Below are 20,991 nucleotides of genomic sequence, written 5' to 3' on the forward strand. Positions count from 1 at the left end.
TCACCTGGGCCTCGTCAGCTAGCTCACTACACGTGTTTGGGCAATATGTTGCTATTGACTCTATAGAAAGAGCTTCCACCCAGTGCTCTGGGTGACACGGTGACACAGCTGCGAGGCTGCAGGAGAGCAGAGCAGAGGCTGGAGTGGTGGCAGCACTGAGGTCAGAGCCCCAGAGGATGTCTGTGTGGGATGGCTGTGTAGGCAGAGTCCCAGAGGACTTGCTGCATGCAGACTCGCTCTGAATGGATGGGATGTTAGTGATTGAAAGTTGGGTATAACCCCTTCACCCCAAGAACATTTTACTGTCATTTCTTTGGTCACATTGAATCCATAGTGAACTTTGCCCAGGGTTGAAACCCACTGGCAGGACATTAAAAATCTTACTTCTTAACTTCCTGGGTTTTAAAATGCAATCTTAGCTTTAAGATAGAATCTTTCTTGTCTTTACTATGCTGTTGTTTATGGCTGGGCTAGCTTGCTAAGTGAACTGTCCAGTTCGCAAATTACTTGATTACGGGATGAAGGAGGAAAAACAGCATATAGGTTTAAAGTTAGAAAAACAACCTGGGCCTTTTAGCATGCTAAAGTAAATCTTACACACGATTACAAACAATTAGCACAATAAAAACACAGACTACTTTCCTTCACCTGGGGAATATTACTGATCTCACTGTGCATAATGCTTAACACAGAGTTCTGATAGGGGCTTTCCTTGCACGTAGTCACACTGCTCTGACTGTAATTACCCTGCCTTGCTTTTTCCAGAGGCCCCCACCCTCACCCTATTGTGTCTAAGCCCAGGGTCCCTGTCTCAAGCTGAGCCTGGGCAGCGACGCAGCCATGGGAGGAGGAGACTTTGCTCGGAGATGGTGAAGATTCAGGCCTCTGCAGAGTCGGGGGGGGGTGAGGATCTGCGCCTCACCTCTGTTGGCCCCCAAGTTTTCTCCTGATGGCCCCTCTGCGACTGTGCCTGTCTTAGGTTGTTCCTCCCTTGAGGAGTCTTACCTGTCTCTGGCTAGCCAGCCATCCTCCCGGGCCAATCAGGGCGAAGTGAGGCATGTGGGTGAGAGAGAGGCGGTGTCGGTTTTCTGCCTCCTTGGCTGTTTATGCCTCCGTGCCCAGTACCTGCTTTAGGGATCCCTTGCCAGCCGGCACGGTCCCAGCTCAGGTAATGGCTCAGGTAATGTTGAGGCCATTTTTTATAACGTAAGATATTTCTTCCAAAACAACACAGTAGTGAAGTTTCAGAAAAAATTTGGTTTGAGAAGGAAGGAGAAAGATCACAGAACCAGCAAACAGGAAGAAAGATGAAAAGATTGGAAAAACCTCAGCGCAAAACGCTGGGCATAGCTGGGAACTCTCCCCCTTCTCTCTTTTACTGAAGTTGTAGGCGATGTTGGGTGCCGAGGGAGGCAGACTTCTGCGGGGTGGTTTTCACCCTCATTTTGGGAGCTGACCGCTGTATGATGACGTTTGACCAGCTGTGTGGGGAGCCAGCGAGGACCTGTAACAGACACGCCCTCGCTCCCAGATAAGCACCACTGCTGGCATCTAGTTTTTTACCAGTTTAAGAATAAGAAACCATAAATGACAAAAGACTTGCAATTTACAATGGTTAAAGAGCTGAGGAAAACTTACAATAAGACAGTGGATATAAGGATATTTGGAAAAGCTGTAATGTCAAACACTGAATAAAGTTTAGCATTATTCCTTTGACAGTGCTTTCCAGGTAATTACAGATGAGATAAATGTAAGCCAAATTAGCCAAATTTTCCCTAATGAGGAGAAAAAATTCCTCTGGCATGTTCCAGGGGGCCTCTGGAAAATAACAAGAGTTACTTAGAGGTAAGAGCACCTTTTTGAATTTGGTGTTGGTGAGACAAGGGACCGTGGTTTCGGCAGAGTAGGGTGAGGGCCTGCAGAGAAAAAGCAGAGCAAGATCATTACAGTCAGAACAATGTAACAATGTGCGAAGAAGTCCCTAGCGAAACTCTGTCATAAGCATTACGCAGTCAGTCACACTAACTTTCTAGGGTGAAGATACCAGAGTAGGAATATAGACATTCTTCCGTGAAATCAGTTCAAGCTCAAAAGGCCAGGAGCGACTCGGCCTGGAATGTCTGCGTGTTCTGCAGACGAAGAAGAGTCTCTCAGCATAACCTGGGACTTCTCTGTATCAGTTAGATCATGACACTAAAATTTACCTTAGCTTGCAAAAAGGCCCAGCTTATTTGTAACTAAACCTGTATATTGTGTTTATTTCTCTGATCCTAACCAAGTAATCCACAACCTGAGCAAATGATTCATTTAGTAAACAAGCGCTATAAACATCTCAAAAAGTTAAGAAGTAAGATTCTTAACACACTTTAGCAAACAGGGAACAACCCAGCCCACCTTGAGGTCAGGGCAGGTGGTCTTAATTGACATGCTCCGAGAGGGACAATGCTATCCTGAGAAAGAATCACAGCAGCAAATTTCTTCTGTTACTCAGCAAAAATGAGCATTCTGAGAACACTCAACAAGTCTGCACCCCTAGCCCATTACCCCCATTCTTGAAGATCCTCAACTGTGCATATATCCCCTAGACAATGAGCCTACCACGGACTCTCGTATCCGCCCCCTGGCGTGAGCTGGGAGCTTAGATAGGCTGGTGAAGACCAGACTCTATTCAATACCCTGGAGATGTTACTTTTACAAAGGCAATGTGCTATAAACAATGTTTTCTCTTCTATTTATTTTTCCAGTCAGCTCACACAATACACTTCTTGTTACTGAGAGCCACCAGTAGGGAAGCTCACTGTAATTAAAAGATTGATCTTCTGGAAACAATGCTTAATAACAGGCATAAAAAACTGTGAGTAATTCTGCATTTTAAAACACTGTCCTCAAGTTAATTTAACCTGAGCTGTTTGTGCACCACATGGAGAGTCTAGAATCAGTATGTACAGGCTGAAATCAGTGGACCACAGAGAAGAGGAGATAAACTCCAATTGCCCACTTCATTGAGATCAGGGGAGCCTTGTGAAAAAAAAAGCAGGGAACACACATTTTATATGAACAGATGATAACAGCTCAGATTTGCAATGGCAACTTTTTTGTATTTTGCGTGTTCTCTAAAGGAAAAATCTATCTTTATGCACATATGCACATATATTAATGTGTGTGCTGCAGGTATAGTGGGAAATACACTTGGTATCTTCAAAAGACAAAAATAAAAGTGGTTCTCAGCAAAAAAAACTCAAAAAAACTCAACAAACTATTAGCACACCAAATTCAAAAATACATCAAGAGGATCATATACCATGACCAAGTGGGATTCATCTCAGTGATGCAAGGATGGTAAAACATTCGATAATCGATCAACATCATCCAGCACATGAACAAAAAGGAGGACAAAAACCACATGATCACGTCCACAGATGCTGAAAAAACATTTGACAAAATTCAACATCCATTCATAATAAAAACTCTCAACAAAATGGGTATACAGGGCAAGTACCTCAACATAATAATAAAGGCCATATATGACAAGCCCACAGCCAACACCATACTTAACAGCAAGCAGCTGAAAGCTTTTCCTCTGAGATTGGGAACAAGACAGGGATGCCCACTCTCCCCACTGTGATTCAACACAGTAGTGGACGTCCTAGCCACGGCAGTCAGACAAAACAAAGAAATATGAGGCACCCAGATTGATAAAGAACAAGTCAAACCGTCACTATTTGCAGATGACATGATATTGTATATAAAAAAACCCTAAAGACTCCACTCCAAAACTACTAGAACTGATATCTGAATTCAGCAGAGTTGCAGGATACACAATTAATACACAGAAACCTGTTGCTTTCCTAGACACTAACGATGAAGTAGCAGAGAAATCAGGAAAACAATTCCATTCACAATTGCATCAACAAGAATAAAAATACCTAGGAATAAACCTAACCAAGTAACTGAAAGACCTACCATACGCTGAGAACTACAAGACACTCTTAACAGAAATGAAAGAGGACACTAACAAATGCAAACTCATCCCATGCTCCTGGCTAGGAGGAATTAATATTATCAAAATGCCCATCCTGCCTAAAACAATGTACAGATTCAATGCAATCCCCATCAAAATACCAACAGCATTCTTCAACGAACAGGACACATTTTTATGAGATAAAAGGTACAGCATTTCATCAGGAGAAAGCGTGAAGTGTAATCTTCTACCTTGCGGTGCTGAGCATCGGGGTCCGTGGCACTGACGACGTTGGAGGCACACATCGAGCGAGTAAAGGAAGTAAAGAGCACCCTTGCCTCACCCAGAGGCTGGGGCGGCCCGGAGAAGCAGGCTGGAAGTCAGGCAGACAGAAAGAGAGACACTCCTCGTGGATACCCAGTCGGGCTGTCGGGGTCTGATTCCAGACATGCAGGCCTTTGAGAAGCCGCTGAAGAGCAGCCTCAGCCGAGACTCTCAGAGATGTCCACGGCCTTCCTCAGTCCCTCGCATCCAGGGAGATGCCTCTGAAGGGGAATCCTGGCCTCCACTCAGGTGACTTTCCCGGCTCCCAAGGGAGACGGGGAATCCACTGAGGGAGACGCAGAGGAACCTGGCGCTCGAGACTTTGAGATCGGCAGCCGGGCTAGTCCCATTTAAGTGGCTGACGAGCGCCCGATGTTGTGCGCCATAGACGGCTTCCTCCTATAAGGACAGAACAGAAGGAAAAGGCAGGCTCGGATGCCTATACTCACCTCCGAAGTTATCCCGGATGAGCCCCCAAAAATGATGCAGCTTTTCACACCACGAGGGTATGAAACCAGAAATAAATAACGCAAATAAAATGAAAAAGCCTTCCACCGCATGGAGGCTTAACAACATGCTCCTAAATAAACAACGGATCAATGACCAAATAAAAAGAGAGATCAAGCAATATATGGAGACAAATGACAGCAATAGCTGAACAACGCAAAATCCGTGGGACACAGACAAGGCGGTGCTAAGAGGCAAGTACACTGCAATACAGGACTCCCTCAGGAGAGAAGGACAATCCCATATGAACAGTCTAAACTCACAACTACCACAACTAGAAAAAGAAGAATAAATGAGGCCCAAAGTCAGCAGGAGGAGGAACATAAAAAAGATTGGAGCAGAAATAAATAAAACCGAGAAGAATGAAACAATACAAAGAATCAATGAAAGCAGGAGACGATTCTTTGAGAAAATAAACAAAATGGATAAACCCCTAGCCAGACTAACCAAGAAAAAAAGAGAGCTGCACACATAAACAGAATCAGATATGAGGAAGGAAAAATCACTTCAGAAAGCACAGAAATACAAAGAATATGAGAGAATACTATGAAAAATTATATGCTAACACACTGGATAACCTACAGGAAATGGACAACTTTCTAGAAAAATGCAACCCTCCAAGGCTAACCCAGAAAGAACAGAAAATCTGAACAGACCAATTACTGGCAACAAAATTAAACTGGTCATCAAAAAACTACCTACGAACACAACACCTGAACCAGATGGCTGTACTGCTGACTTTAATCAAACATGTAGTGAAGATTTAATAGTCATCCTCCTTAAACTTTTCCAAAAAGAAGAAGAAGGAATACTTCGAAACTCATTCTACGAGGCTAGCATCACCTTAATACGAAAACCAGGCAAAGACACCACAAAAAATGAAAATTACAGACCAATATCGCTGACAAACATACATGCAAAAATACTCAACAATCCACTTCTAGGAATTTATCCTAAGAATGCAGCAGCCCAGTTTGAAAAGGACAGTTGCACCCCTATGTCTATCGCAGCACTATTTACAATAGCCAAGAAATGGAAGCAACCTAAGTGTCCATCAGTAGATGAATGGATAAAGATGTGGTACGTATACACAATGGAATATTATTCAGCCACAAGAAGAAAACAAATCCTGCCATTTGTAACAACATGGATGGAGCTAGAGGGTATTATGCTCCGTGAAATAAGCCAGGCAGAGAAATACAATTACCAAATGATTTCACTCATATATGGAGTATAAGAACAAAGAAAAACTGAAGGAACAAGAAAGCAGCAGAATCACAGAACCCAAAAATGGACTAACAGTTACCAAAGGAAAATGGACTGGGGAGGATGGGTGGGAAGGGAGGGATAAGGGTGAAAAAGAAAGGGGGCATTACGATTAGCATGTATAATGGGAGGGGCTTCGGGAGGGCTGTGCAACACAGAGAAGACAAGTGGTGATTCTTCAACATCTTACAACGCTGATGGACAGTGACTGTAATGGAGTTTGTCGGGGGGACTTGGTGAAGGGGGAGCCTAGGAAACATAATGTTCGTCATGTAATTGTACAGGGAGGGAGGGAGGAAGGAAGGGAGGAAGGTAGGAAGGAAGGAAGGAAGGAAGGAAGGAAGGAAGGAAGGAAGGAAGGAAGGAAGGAAGGAAGAGCATCAGAGTTAATAACATTACCTTTGTTGTAAGACAGAGCTAAATTTAACATAGTGCTCCACTTACTGTTATAAGGCCACAGATTAACTGTTGAATAGCCTTAGTTTCTTCACTTCTAAAATAAGGAAGAATAACAGAGCCAACGTCATGGTATATAATTTAACATGATTAGCACAATTCCCATTGCACAGCAAATACACAATAAGTATTAGCATGTATCTATTATAAGTTCTTCCTATCAAGCATGAACTCACGAAGGTAAATTTTCCATGGAGATTATAGGACCAACCTTAGATAGGCTGGTGAAGACCAGACTCTATTCAATACCCTGGAGCTGTTACTTTTACAAAGAAAACGTGCTATAAAGAATTTCTTTCCTTCTATTTATTTTTCCAGTAGGCTCACACAATATACTTCCTGTTACTGAGAGCCACCAGTAGGGAAGCTCACTGTAATTAAAAGATTGATCTTCTGGAAACAATGCTTAATAAGAGGCATAAAAATGTGTGAGTAATTCTGCATTTTAAAACACTGTCCTCAAGTTAATTTAACCTGAGCTGTTGGTGCACCACATGGAGAGTCTAGAATCAGTACGTACAGGCTGAAATCAGTGCACCACAGAGAAGAGGAGACAAACTCCAACTGGCCACTTCCTTGAGATCAGGGGAGCCTTGTGAAAAAAAAAGCAGGGGAACAAACACACATTTTATATGCAGGAAATGATAACAGATCAGACTTGCAATGGCAACTTTTTTGTATTTTGCGTGTTCTCTAAAGGAAAAATCTATCTTTATGCATATATGTACATATATTAATGTGTGTGCAACAGGTATAGTGGAAAAAACACTTGGTATCTTGAAAAGACAAAAGTAAAAGTGGTTCTGAGCAAAAAAAAAAAAATACTCAACAAACTATTAGCACACGAAATTCAAAAATACATCAAGAGGATCATACACCATGACCACGTGGGATTCATCTCAGTGATGCAAGGATGGTAAAACATTCGATAATCCATCAACATCATTCAGCACATGAACAAAAAGGAGGACAAAAACCACATGATCATGTCCACAGATGCTGAAAAAACATTTGACAAAATTCAACATCCATTCATGATAAAAACTCTCAACAAAATGGGTATAGAGGGCAAGTACCTCAACATAATAAAGGCCATATATGACAAGCCCACAGCCGACATCATACTTAACAGCAAGAAGCTGAAAGCTTTTCCTCTGAGATCGGGAACAAGACAGGGATGCCCACTTTCCGCACTGTGATTCAACACAGTACTGGAGGTCCTAGCCACGGCAATCAGACAAAACAAAGAAATACGAGGCACCCAGACTGGTAAAGAACAAGTCAAACCATCACTATTTGCGGATGACATGATATTGTATATAAAAAACCCTAAAGACTCCACTCCAAAACTACTAGAACTGATATGTGAATTCAGCGTAGTTGCAGGATACAAAATTAATACACAGAAATCTGTTGCTTTCCTAGACACTAATGATGAACTAGCAGAAAGAGAAATCAGGAAAATAATTCCATCACAATTGCATCAACAAGAATAAAATACCTAGGAATAAACCTAACCAAGGAAGTGAAAGACCTACTGTACCCTGAAAAGTACAAGACACTCTTAAGAGAAATTAAAGAGGGCACTGACAAATGGAAACTCATCATATGCTCTTGTCCAGGAAGAATTAATATTGTCAAAATGGCCATCCTGCCTGAAGCAATCTATAGATTCAATGCAATCCCTATCAAAATATAAACAGCGTTCTTTGGCGAACTGGAACAAATAGTTTAAAATTCATAATGGAACCACAAAAATCCCCAAATAGACAAAGTAATCCTGAGAAGGAAGAACAAACTCGCTCCCCAACTTCAAGCTCTACTACAAAGCCACAGTAATCAAGACAATTTGGTACTGGCAGAAAAACAGACCCACAGAACAGTGGAACACAATAGGTCCAGGTATTAACCCAAACATATGTGGTCAATTAATATACAATAAAGGAGCTATGGACACACAACGGGAAAATGACAGCCTCTTGAACAGCTAGTGTTGGCAAAAGTGAAGAGCTACATGTAGGAGAATGAAACTGGATGATTGTCTGAGCCCATGCACAAAAGTGAATTTGAAATGGATCAAACACCTGAATATAAGTCATGAAACCATAAAACTTTTAGGAAAAAATATAGGCAAAAATCTCTTGGACGTAAATATGAGTAACTTCTTCATGAACCTATCTTCCCGGGCAAGGGACACAAAAGCTAAAATGAACAAGTGGGACCATATCAAGGTGAAAAGGACAGCCAAGGACACCACCAATAGAACAAAAAGGCATCCTACAGTGTGGGAGAATATATTCATAAGTGACAGATCCTATAAAGGGTTGACATCCAAAATATATAAAGAGCTCATGCACCTCAACAAACAAAAAGCAAATAATCCAATTAAAAAATGGGAAGAGGAGCTGAACAGACACTTCTCCAAAGAAGAAATTCAGATGGCCAGCAGGCACATGAAAAGATGCTCCACATCGCTTGTCTTCAGAGATATGCAACTTAAAACCACAATGAGATATCACCTCACATTAGGTAAGGATCGCCACCATCCAAAAGACAAACAACAAATGTTGCCAGGTTGTGGAGAAAGGGAAACCCTCCTACACTGCTGGTGGGAATGTAAATTAGTTCAACCATTGTGGAAAGCAGTATGGAGGTTCCTCAAAATGCTTAAAATAGAAATATCATTTGACCCAGGAACTCCACTTCTAGGAATTTACCCTAAGAATACAGCAGCCCAGTTTGAAAAAGACAGATACACCCCTATGTTGATCGCAGCACTATTTACAATAGCCACGAAGTGGAAGCAACCTAAGTGTCCATCAGTACATGAATGGAAAAAGATGTGATACATATACACAATGGAATACTATTCAGCCATAAGAAGAAAACAAATCCTACCATTTGCAACAACATGGATGGAGCTAGAGGGTATTATGCTCAGTGAAATAAGCCAGGAGAAAGATAAGTACCAAATGATATCACTCATCTGTGGAGTTTAACAACAAAGCAAAAACTGAAGGAACAAAACAGCAGCCCAATCACAGAAGCCAAGAATGGACTAACAATTACCAAAGGGAAAGGGACTGGGTGATGTGTGGGAAGGGAGGGATAAGGGGAAAAGGGGGGCATTATTATTAGCAGACATGATGTAGGGGAGATATGGGGAGGGCTGTACAACACAGAGAAGACAAGTAGTTATTCGATAGCATCTTACCACGCTGATAGACACTGACTGTAATGGGGTATGGGGGGGACTTGTTGATGGGGGAAGTCTAGTAAACACAATTTGCTCATGTAATTGTAGATTAATCATACAAAAATAATAATAATATCCCAGAAATGGGCTGCTTTAATCTGTCTGATTTTTCTCAGACTGGTCAAGTACAGTTGGACAATATCCATCATATCATAGACAAATTATCACAAATGCCTAGGGTACCTAAATGGTTTTCTTGGCTTCACTGGAGATGGATGGTAATTATAGATTTGCTTTGTTTATGTCACCGTATTCCTATTATGTTAATATGTGTGTGCGCAAATTAGTAGTTTAAAACCTATACATACTTAAGGTACTCTACAAGAAGATATGTCAAAGAAATAATCAATCCTCCCATGTTTCCTTCCATATGCTACCTCTATAGCTTTTCTTCTTCCTTCCTAATTACAACCCTTAAATAGAATTCGTACCTCATATCGAATTTACCGAGTATCATAATTCCTCCAGGTGGTAAAGATACCTCGAGACAAGTGCTGGGCATAGAAGCCACAGGGCATAAATCTGCAAAGAAGTAAAAAGCTAACCTTTTCAAACAATATGGCCTCTCTCTCACTTACCAACTTTACAATTCCCTGTATGGCCCCGGAAGATGACTGGTTAGCCAGAGACGGGTAAGATTCCTCAAGGGAGGAACAACATAAGACAGGCACAGTCGCAGGGGGGCCATCAGGTGAGAATCTGGGGATCAACAGAGGTGAGGCTCAGATCCTCACCCCCCCTGCTTTGAGAGAAATCTTCTGCATCCGTGGATGTCTTGCTGCCCTTGTCTAGCCTGGATTAATACTTAGTCCATAGGCACACACCTGATCATCTGATCATCTACATTTGCCCTCTTACAGCACTAAACTATGTTTTCTACCTTTATCTTGCATCTACCTACCACTTCAGCATTTTATTAAAAATAAAAATAATAATAATAATAAAGGGAGAAATGTGGGATCAACATATAAATCAAGTACAAAAATCAAACGAATATTCATATTTGACCTGATTGTTTATAGGTCATAATGCGTGATCAAAACTGAAAGTTTCTGTGATGAATGCCCTTGTACTGTTCACCATGTAAGAATTTATTCACTATGTAAGAATTCGTTCACCATGTAAGAACTTGTTCGTTATGCTTCAGAAGATTGGAGACTGATGAGAATTAGGCTTGAGATGGATTAATGATTGTACATTGAGCATTGACCCCCCCTATACTGAATTTTATTGTTAACAACCATTTGATCAATAAATATGAGAGATGCCCTCTCAAAAAAAAAAAAAAGAGAGAGAAAAAAAAAAGAAGATGGAGAGAGACCCTATAAATTAGAGGAGGACTCAAGAGACATCAAGCAGTTGCAGAGCATGGGCTTTATTGGATCCGTTTTCAAGGAAACAACAAAATGAAGACACAAGTGGGCATATTTGAATGCTGATGAATGCCTACAGGATATTAGATGATTCTGAAACTGAGTATTGCATACACAGGTATTCATAATGCTATCTCTTTTTGTAAGAATTTGAAAAATTTCCATAATAAAATTGTAATGCAGCTGCAAAAAAAAAAATAATAATAAATTTTAAAAAAAGATTATCATTTAAATTTGAAGGAGGGATTACCCAATTTCCAGTTAAGCAAAAGCTGAGAGAATTTAGCTCCCACCAACCATCTCTACAGCATATTTTACAGGGAGTGCTATAGATGGAATGTTTCTAAGGTTAAATAGCTGTCACCAGAGGTAACAACAATGGATAGACAAAGAGTACAGAATATGATACCTAATATATAAATAATGAGGAGGAAAAAAAAACAACCTTTAGATTGTGCTCATAATAGCATACTTAAGTGAGGTAAGTTAGCTTCTTAGATAGTAAGGAAGGGACCCTTTAACCTTTGGTAACCATGAATCTAAAGCCTGCAATGGCAATAAGTACATACCTATAGATAATCACCCAAAATGTAAATGGTCTGAACGCACCAATCAAAAGACATAGACTCACTGAATGGATAAAAAAAAAACAAGACCCATCTAGATGTTGCCTACAAGAGACTCACTTCAAACCCAAACACATATGCAGAGTAAAAGTGAAGGGATGGAAAAAGATATTTCACGCAACTAACGGAAAAAAAGCAGGGGTTGCAGTACTTGTATTGGACAAAATAGACTTTAAAACAAAGAAAGTCACAGGCGACAAAGACGGACATTACATAATGATAAAGGGGTCAATCCAAAAAGAGGATATAACCATTATAAACATCTATGCACCCAACACAGGAGCACCTACATATGTGAAACAAATAGAAACAGAATTAAAAGGGGAAATAGAATGTAATGCGTTCCTTTAGGAGACCTCAACACTCCACTCACTCCAAAGAACAGATGCACCAGAGAGAAAATAAGGAGACAGAGGCAGTGAACAACACATTAGAAAAGATGGACCTTACAGACATCTACAGAACTCTCCACTCAAAAGCAGGAAGATACTCATTGTTCTCAAGTGCACACGGAACATTTTCAAAAATAGATCATATACTAGGGCACAAAAAGAGCCTCAGTAAATTCAAAAAGACTGAAATTATACCAACCAACATCTCAGATAACAAGGGTATGAAACTAGAAATAAATTACACAAAGATGACGAAAAAGCCTACAATCACATGGAGGCTTAACAACATGCTCCTAAATAACCAATGGATCAATGACCAAATAAAGAGAGATCAAGCAATCTATGGAAACAAATGACAACAATAATCCAACAACGCAAAATCTGTGGGACGCAGCAAAGGCGGTGTTAAGAGGGAAGTATATTGCAACACAGGTCTACCTAAGGAAAGAAAAATTCCGTATGAATAGTCTAAACTCACAATTAACTAAACTAGAAAAAGAAGAACAAATGAGGCCTAAAGTCAGTAGAAGGAGCGACATAATAAAGTTTAGAGCAAAAATAAAATTGAGGAAAATAAAACAACAGAATCAATGAAAACAGGAGCTGGTTCTTGGAGAAAAGAAACAAAATAGATAAACCCCTAGCCAGACTTATCAAGAAAAAAAGTCTACGCACATGAACAGAATCAGAAATGAGAAAGGAAAAATCACTACTGACACCACTGAAATATGAAGAATAGAGAATACTATGAAAAGTTATATAGTAACAAACAGGACAACCTAGAAGAAATGATCAACTTTTCAGGAAAATGCAACCTTCCAAGGGTGACCCAGGAAGAAACAGAAAATCTAAACAGACCAATGACCAGCAAGGAAACGGAACCGGTAATCCCAAATGACAAGGACGACAGGAGCCTCAGGAAACAGTTGTTAATCCCGGAGGGGCGGCCTCCGGCGGCCTCACCCGCCGCCCCGCCGCAGGTCCCACCCGACCATCGGCTTGCCCGGCCCTCGCCCCCGAGGCCGCCGACGGAAAACGGCGCACAGGGCAAGACGCCCGTCGGACTCCCCGTCTGCGCGGCCCGGCCCGGCCCCTCCGCCTGCGGACCCGGCCTGGGCGTCGGTGGCAGGTCGGCGGCGCGGCCTCAGGACGGACCCCGCGAGCCCCCCACCCGCGTCTGCCGTCCTACGGCCCAGCGGGCCACGCGCGTCTCGCCGAACCCCTCGCACGGCCACCCCCTCACCGGTCCGCCGCGCCCGCAGGCGGAGGCAGGGGTCCACGCGCCCCCTCCGGGCCCCGCGGTCACGTACCTTCCGGCCCGCAGAGCCGTCGCTGTCGCCTTCACCCCTGAAGCGGGGCCCGCTCTGGACGCTCCGCAGCAGGTACGACGGTGCAAGCCTGGAGGCGGCAGAGCTGGACGAGCGCAGGTCCGGCCGGGGCAGCGGCTCCAAGTACGGGCCGATCGCCGCCCTCCGCCCGGCGAGAGAGAGCCGCGAAGCCGAGTGCGGCGCCGGGGCCCAGCCGGCGCGAGGCGGCGATCCGAGGCGGGGGGCGAGGTCGGTGCCGCCGGGGCATTCGCGCCGGGAGGAAGGCGCAGCCGAGCACAGCGCGGGTCCACCATCTGGGCTCCTCCGGGCTTGCTGCGCGGACGGCACGGATGGCCGGCCGGAGGCGCCCGGTCACGGACGGCGGACCGGAGCACGTAATGAACCGCGGGAGCACCTCCTCACGGAGTTCGAGAACCTACTGACTCTTCAATGTGGAGGCTGCGGCGCCTGCAGCTACTACGCAGGCGCCGGAGCTGCGTTTTCTACGTGCACGCCCAATGGCTACCTGCTCCTCTGAACAGCTCCCTCATTGGTCTGGAGTGCCGTCTGTCGGGGGAGGGCCTGAGCCGGACGACCCACGCCCATTGGCCACTCCCACCTTCATAAGGGGGCGGGTTTACGAGGGACGCTGCACGCTCAGTGGCCGGGAGGGCTGTCAGGCGGAGACTTTCCTTTTGTTCAACGTACTTCCTAATTTTTCATGAGATGACCCACGTGTTATTTTTATTTATTTATTTACTTATTTTATTGTGGTGTCATTAATACATAGTCCCATGAGCAACAACGTGGTTACTAGATTCCCCCTATTATCAAGCCTCCGCACAAACCCCATTACAGTCACTGTCCGTCAGCGTAGTGAGACGCTGTAGAGTCACTACATGTCGTCCCCGAGTTGTATCCGCCCCCCCCCCCTACCCCCCTGCATTATGTGTGCTGATCCCGATGCCCCTCATTCCCCTTCTCCCTCCCCACCCACACTCCCCAGTCCCTTTCCCTTTGGTAACCGTCAGTCCATTCTTGGGTTCTGAGTCCGTTGTTGTTTTGTTCCTTCAGTTTTTGCTTTGATCTTATGCTCCACAGATGAGTGAAATCATTTTTTGGTACTTGTCTTTCTCCTCCTGGCTTATTTCCCTGAGCATAATACCCTCTAGCTCCGTCCATGTTGTTGCAAATTGTAGGATTCGTTTTCTTCCTATGGCTGAATAATATTCTTTGTGTATATGCACCATCTCTTCTTTATCCATTCATCTACTGATGGACACTTGGGTTGCTTCCATTTCTTGGCTATTGTAAATAACTCACGTGTTATTAAGTTACTTAATTTTCTAGTGACTGGAGATTTTCTAGATATCTTGCTAAAGGAACAAAACAGCAGTAGACTCAAAGAACCCAAGAATAGACTGACAGTTACCAAACGGAAAGGGACTGTGGAGGTGGGTGGGAAGGGAGGGATAAGGGGGAAAGGGGGCATTACGATTAGCACACATAATGTACCGGGAGAACACGAGAAAGGCAGTAAACACAGAGAAGACAAGGAATAACTCTAGCATCTCACTACGCTGATGGACAGTGAGTGTAATGGGGTGTGTGGGGAGACTCGATAATGGGGAGAATCTAGTAACCACATTGTAGCTCATGTGATTGTGTGTTGATGACACCACAATCAATAAATAAGTAAATAAAAATAACACGTGGGTCATCTCAAGAAAAATTATAAAGTACATTGAACAAAATGATAGTCCCCGCCTGACAGCCCTCGCGGCGAGTGAGCGTGCAGCGTCCCGCGCAGTCCCGCGTCCGTCAGAAGGCCTTCCCGCCCAATGAGCGTGGGACGACAGGCTCAGGCCCTCCCCCGACTTACGGAACTCGAGGTCAACGAGGGAGCGGCTCCGCGGAGCAGGTAGCCATTGGGCGCGCTCGTAGGAAACGTACCTCCAGCGGCTACGTACGCCGCAGCCTCCATATTGAAGAGTCAGTAGGTTCGCGAGCGCTGCCAGGAGGAGCTGCTCCCGCGGCTAATCCCGTGCTCCAGTCCGCTGTCCTTGTCCGGGCGCCTCCGGCCCTCCGTCCCGTCCGCGCAGCGAGCCCGGCGGCGCCTAGATTGTGGACCCGCGCTGTGCTCCGCTGCGCCTTCCTCCCGGAGAGGAGGCGCCGGCGGCACCGACCTCGCCCGCTGGGACCCCGGCGCCGCACTCGCCGCTTCGCGGCTCTCCCGCGGCGGACGGAGGGCGGCGATCGACCCTGACTTAGAGCCGTCGACCAGGCCGGACCTGCGCCCGTCCAGCCCTGCCGCCTTCAGCCTGGCGCCGTCTTGCGGGCGCGACCAAGAACTACGATGTGGCCGCGGGCCTGGCTTGGGTCTCAGCAGCCGCCGCGGGACAACCGCGCAGGAGCTGCTCATCGGCCGCAGCACGTGGGGCCGCCTGTCCCCCGCCGACGGCTTCGCCAGGGCCTCCGAGATCCCGGCCGGGAAGCGGCTCCCGCCGCCGCGGACGTGCGACGGAGCGTCCAGAGCGGGCCCCGCTTCAGGGGTGAAGGCGACAGCGACGGCACTGTGGGCCGGAAGGTACGTGGCCGCGGGGACCCCTGCCTCCGCCTGTGGGCGCGGTGGAGCCGGTGGGGGGGCGCTCGTGCGAGGGCTCGGCGGGCGGCGCGGGTCCCGCGGGGCCGCGGGGTCGTGGGGCGGCCGGCGCGGGTGCTGGGTCCTCCCTGAGCCCGGCTCGGGGTCGCTCCGCCGCCCTGCCGCCGCCGCCCGGGACGGGGCCGCAGGCGGAGGGTCCGGAGGCCGCGCAGGCGGGGAGGCCGGCGGGCGTCTTGCCGCGTGTGGAGGTTTTCGGCGGCGGCCTCGAGGGCGAGGGCCGGGCGAGCAGAGGGTCAGGCGGGACCCGCGACGTGGCGGCGGGGACAGGTCCCCGTACGCGCCGTCAGAATGAAAAGTGTTTTCCTGAGATGCCTGTCGTCCCTGTCATTTGGGATTACCGATTCAGTTTCCTTGCTGGTCGTTGGTCTGTTCAGATTTTGTTTCTTCCTGGGTCAGCCGTGGAAAGTTGCATTTTTCTGGAAAGCTGACCATCTTCTAGGTTCTCCACTTTGTTTACGTATAATTTTTCATAGTATTCTCTCATAATTCTTCATATTTCTGTGGTGTCAGTGATTTTTCCTTTGTGATTTCTGATTCTGTTCATGTCCGTAGACTCTTTTTCTTGTTAAGTCTGGCTGGGTTTTATCTATTTTGTTTCTTTTCTCGAAGAACCAGCTCCTGCTTTCATTGATTCTCTCTATTGTTTTATTCTTCTGTATTTTATTTATTTCTGCTCTAATCATTATTATGTCCCTCTTTCTCCTGACTTTGGGCCTCACTTTTTCTTCTTTGTCTAGTTTGGTTAATTGTGAGTTTAGACTGTTCATATGGGATTGTTGTTCTTTCCTGAGGTAGGCCTGTGGTGCGATATACTTCCTTCTTGCCACTGCCTTTTGAGTCCCACAGATTTTGCGTTGTTGAGTTATTGTTGTTATTTCTTTCCATATATTGCTTGATCTCTGTTTTTATTTGGTCATTGATCTACTGGTTATTTAGGAGCATGTTCTTAAGCCTCCGTGTGATTGTAGGCCATTTCGTCGTCTTTGTGTAATTTATTTCTAGTTTCATACTGTTGTGGTCTGAGAAGCTGGTTGGTACAATTTCAATCTTTTCGAATTTTCTGAGACTCTTTTTGTGGCCTAGTATATGATCTATTCTTGAAAATGTTCCGTGTGCACTTGAGAAGAATGTGTACCTGCTGCTTTTGAGTAGAGAGTTCTGTAGATGTCTAACGTCCATGTGTTCTACTGTGTTGTTCAATGCCTCTGTCTCCTTACTTATTTTCTGTCTGGTTGATCTGTTCTTTGGAGTGAGTGGAGTGTTGAAGTCTCCTAAAATGAATGCATTGCATTCTATTTCCCCTTTCAATTCTGTTAGTATTTGCTTCACATATGTAGGTGCTCCTGTGTTGGGTGCATAGATATTTATAATGGTTATATCCTCTTGTTGGATTGACCCCTATATCATTATGTAATGTCCGTCTTTGTCTCTTGTGACTTTGTTTGTTTTAAAGTCTATTTTGTTCAATACAAGTACTGCAACACCTACTTTTTTTCTCCCTATTAGTTGCATGAAGTATCTTTTTCCATCCCTTCCCTCTTAGTCTGTGTATGTCTTTGGGTTTCAAGCGTATCTCCTGTAAACAGTATATACATCGGTCTTGTTTTTTTATACATTCAGTGACTCTGTGTATTTTGATTGGTGCATTCAGACCATTTACATTTAGGGTGATTATTGATAGGTATGTTCTTACCGCCATTGCAGGCTTTAGGATCGTGGTTACCAAAAGGTAAAGGGTACCTTCCTTAGTACCTAAGAATCTAAGTTAACTCACTTAAGTATGCTATTACAAACACAATCTAAAGGTTTTTTTTTTCCCCTCCTCATTCTTCATATATTAGGTATGGTATTCTATACTCTTTGCCTGTCCCTTTTTATTACCTCTAATGACAGCTATTTAACCTTAGGAACACTTCCATCTATAGAACTACCTCCAAAATACACTGTAGAGACGGGTGGTGCAAGCTAAATTCTCTCAGCTTTTGCTTATCTGGAAATTGTTTAATCCCTCCTTCAAATTTAAAAGATGATCTTTTTTATTTTTATTTATTATTCAGTTGTTATAATTTTTTGTATGATTAATCTACAATTACATGAGTGACATTATGTTTACTACACCTCCCCCATCATCAAGTCTCCCCCACATACCCTTTACAGTCAGTGTCCATCAGCATAGTAAGATGCTATAGAATCACTAGTTGTCTTCTCTGTGTTGCACAACCCTCCCCAAGCCCCCCCCCCATTATACATGCTAATCGTAATGCCCCCTTTCTTTTTCCCCCTTATCCCTCCCTTCCCACCCATCCTCCCCAGTCCATTTTCCTTTGGTAACTATTAGTCCATTTTTGGGTTCTGTGATTCTGCTGCTTTCTTGTTCCTTCAGTATTTCTTTGTTCTTATACTGCATATATGAGTGAAATCATTTGGTACTTGTGTTTCTCTGCCTGGCTTATTTCACTGAGCATAATACCCTCTAGCTCCATCCATGTTGTTACAAATGGTAGGATTTGTTTTCTTCTTGTGGCTGAATAATATCCATTGTGTATATGTACCACATGTTCTTTATCCATTCATCTACTGATGGACACTTAGGTTGCTTCCATTTCTTGGCTATTTTAAATAGTGCTGCGATAGACATAGGGGTGCATCTGTCTTTTTCAAACTGGGCTGGTGCATTCTTAGGGTAAATTCCTAGAGGTGGATTGTTGAGTATTTATGCATGTATGTTTGTCAGCGATATTGTTCTGTAACTTTCTTTTTTTGTGGTGTCTTTGCCTGGTTTTGGTATTAAGGTGATGCTGGCCTCATAGAATGAGTTTGGAAGTATTGCTGGTTCTTCTACTTTTTGGAAAAGTTTAAGGACGATGACTATTAGATCTTCAGTACATGTTTGATTAAAGTCAGCAGTGCAGTCATCTGGTTCAGGTGTTTTCTTCTTAGGTAGTTTTTTGATTACCAGTTCAATTTTGTTCCTAGTCTTTGGTCTGTTCAGATTTTCTGTTCTTTCTGGGTTAGCCTTGGAGGGTTGCATTTTTCTAGAAAGTTGTCCATTTCTTGTAGGTTATCCAGTGTGTTGGCATATAATTTTTCATGGTATTCTCTCCTAATTCTTTGTGTTTCTGTAGTGATTTTTCCTTTCTCATTTCTGATTCTGTTTGTGTGTGCAGGCTCTCTTTTTTTCTTGATTAGTCTGGCTAGGGGTTTATCAATTTTGTATATTTTCTCGAAGAATCAGCTTCTGCTTTCATCGATTCTTTGTATTGTTTCATTCTCCTCAGTTTTATTTATTTCTGGTCCAATCTTTATTGTGTTCCTCCACCTGCTGACTATGGGCCCCATTTGCTCTTCTTTTTCTTGTTGTGATAGTTTTCAGTTTAGACTGTTCATATGGGATTGTTCTTCTCTCCTGAGGGAGACCTGTATTGCAATATACTTCCCTCTTAGCACCGCCTTGTCTGTGTCCCAGCAATTTTACGTAGTTCAATTTTTATTGTTGTCATTTGTCTCCATATATTGCTTGATCTCTGTTTTTATTCGGTCTTTGATCCATTGGTTGTTTAGGAGCATGTTGTGAATCCGCCATGCGGTGGTGGGCTTTTTCATTTTATTTGCGTGATTTATTTCTAGTTCCATACCCTTGTGGTGTGAGAAGCTGCATCGTTTTTGGGGGCTCGTCCGGGATAACTTCGGAGGTGAGTATAGGCATCCGAGCCTGCCTTTTCTTTCACTGTCCTTATAGAAGGAAGCCGTCTATGGACCACAACATCGGGCGCTCGTCAGCCACTTAAGTGGGACTAGCCCGGCTGCCGATCTCAAAGTCTCGAGCGCCAGGTTCCCCTGCGTCTCCCTCAGTGGATCCCCCGTCTCCCTTGGGAGCCGGGAAAGTCACCTGAGTGGAGGCCAGGATTCCCCTTCGGAGGCATCTCCCTGGATGCGAGGGACTGAGGAAGGCCGTGGGCACCTGCGAGAGTCTAGGCTGAGGATGCGCTTCAGCGGCTTCTCAAAGGCCCGCGTGTCTGGAATCAGACCCCGACAGCCCGACTGGGTATCCACAAGGAGTGTCTCTCTTTCTGTCTGCCTGACTTCCAGCCTGCTTCTCCGGGCCGCCCCAGCCTCTGGGTGAGGCAAGGGTGCTGTTTACTTCCTTTACTCGCTCGATGTGTGCCTCTAACTTCGTCAGTGCCACGGACCCCGATGCTCAGCACCGCAAGGTAGGAGATCCATGCTTCACTTTTATTCCTGACGAAATGCTGCACTTTCTTATCTCATAAACGGGTGTCCTGTTTGTTGAACAATGCTGGTGGTATTTTGATGGGGATTGCATTGAATCTATAGATTGGTTTAGGCAGGATGGCCATTTTGATAATATTAATTCCTCCTAGCCTGGAGCATGGGATGAGTTTCCATTTGCTAGAGTCCTCCTTAACTTCTGTTAAGAGTGTCTTGCAGTTTTCAGGGTATGGTAGGTCTTTCAGTTCCTTGGTTAGGTTTATTCCTAGGTATTTTATTCTTGTTGATGCAGTTGTGAATGGAATTGTTTTCCTGATTTCTGTTTCTGCTAGTTCATCATTAGTGTATAGGAAAGCAACAGGTTTCTGTGTATTAATTGTGTATCCTGCAACTCCTCTGAATTCAGATATCAGTTCCAGTAGTTTTGGAGTGGAGTCTTTAGGGTTTTTTTATGCACAATATTATGTCATCTGCAAATACTGACGGTTTGACTTGTTCTTTACCAATCTGGATGCCTTGGATTTCTTTGTTTTGTGTGATTGCCTGTGGCTAGGACCTCCAGTACTATGTTGAATAACAGTGGGGACAGTGGGCATCCCTGTCTTGTTCCCGATGTCAGAGGAATGCTTTC

At 44.5% G+C, this 20,991-nt stretch overlaps 1 protein-coding gene across 6 annotated transcripts in view; it reads left to right on the plus strand.

Moving 5' to 3' along the window:
* Positions 1-15,331: 15,331 nt before the first annotated feature.
* LOC108395889 (uncharacterized) overlaps positions 15,332-20,991 on the plus strand; it is a 100,680-nt gene continuing 95,020 nt past the window's right edge. The window contains exons 1-2 of one of the 6 annotated variants that reach the window (XM_073220335.1): positions 15,332-16,055; positions 19,870-20,290. In XM_073220335.1, coding sequence (XP_073076436.1) covers positions 15,825-16,055; positions 19,870-20,253 — 615 coding nt within the window. In that variant the 5' untranslated portion in view covers positions 15,332-15,824 and the 3' untranslated portion in view covers positions 20,254-20,290. Of the gene's footprint in view, positions 16,056-19,757; positions 19,823-19,862; positions 20,342-20,991 lie in introns of those variants that run through there. The other 5 variants (XM_073220331.1, XM_073220336.1, XM_073220334.1 and 2 more) reach the window with 5 other exon arrangements.

The sequence above is a fragment of the Manis javanica genome, chromosome 13 (genome assembly GCF_040802235.1).
Source record: "Manis javanica isolate MJ-LG chromosome 13, MJ_LKY, whole genome shotgun sequence".
NCBI lineage: Eukaryota > Metazoa > Chordata > Mammalia > Pholidota > Manidae > Manis > Manis javanica.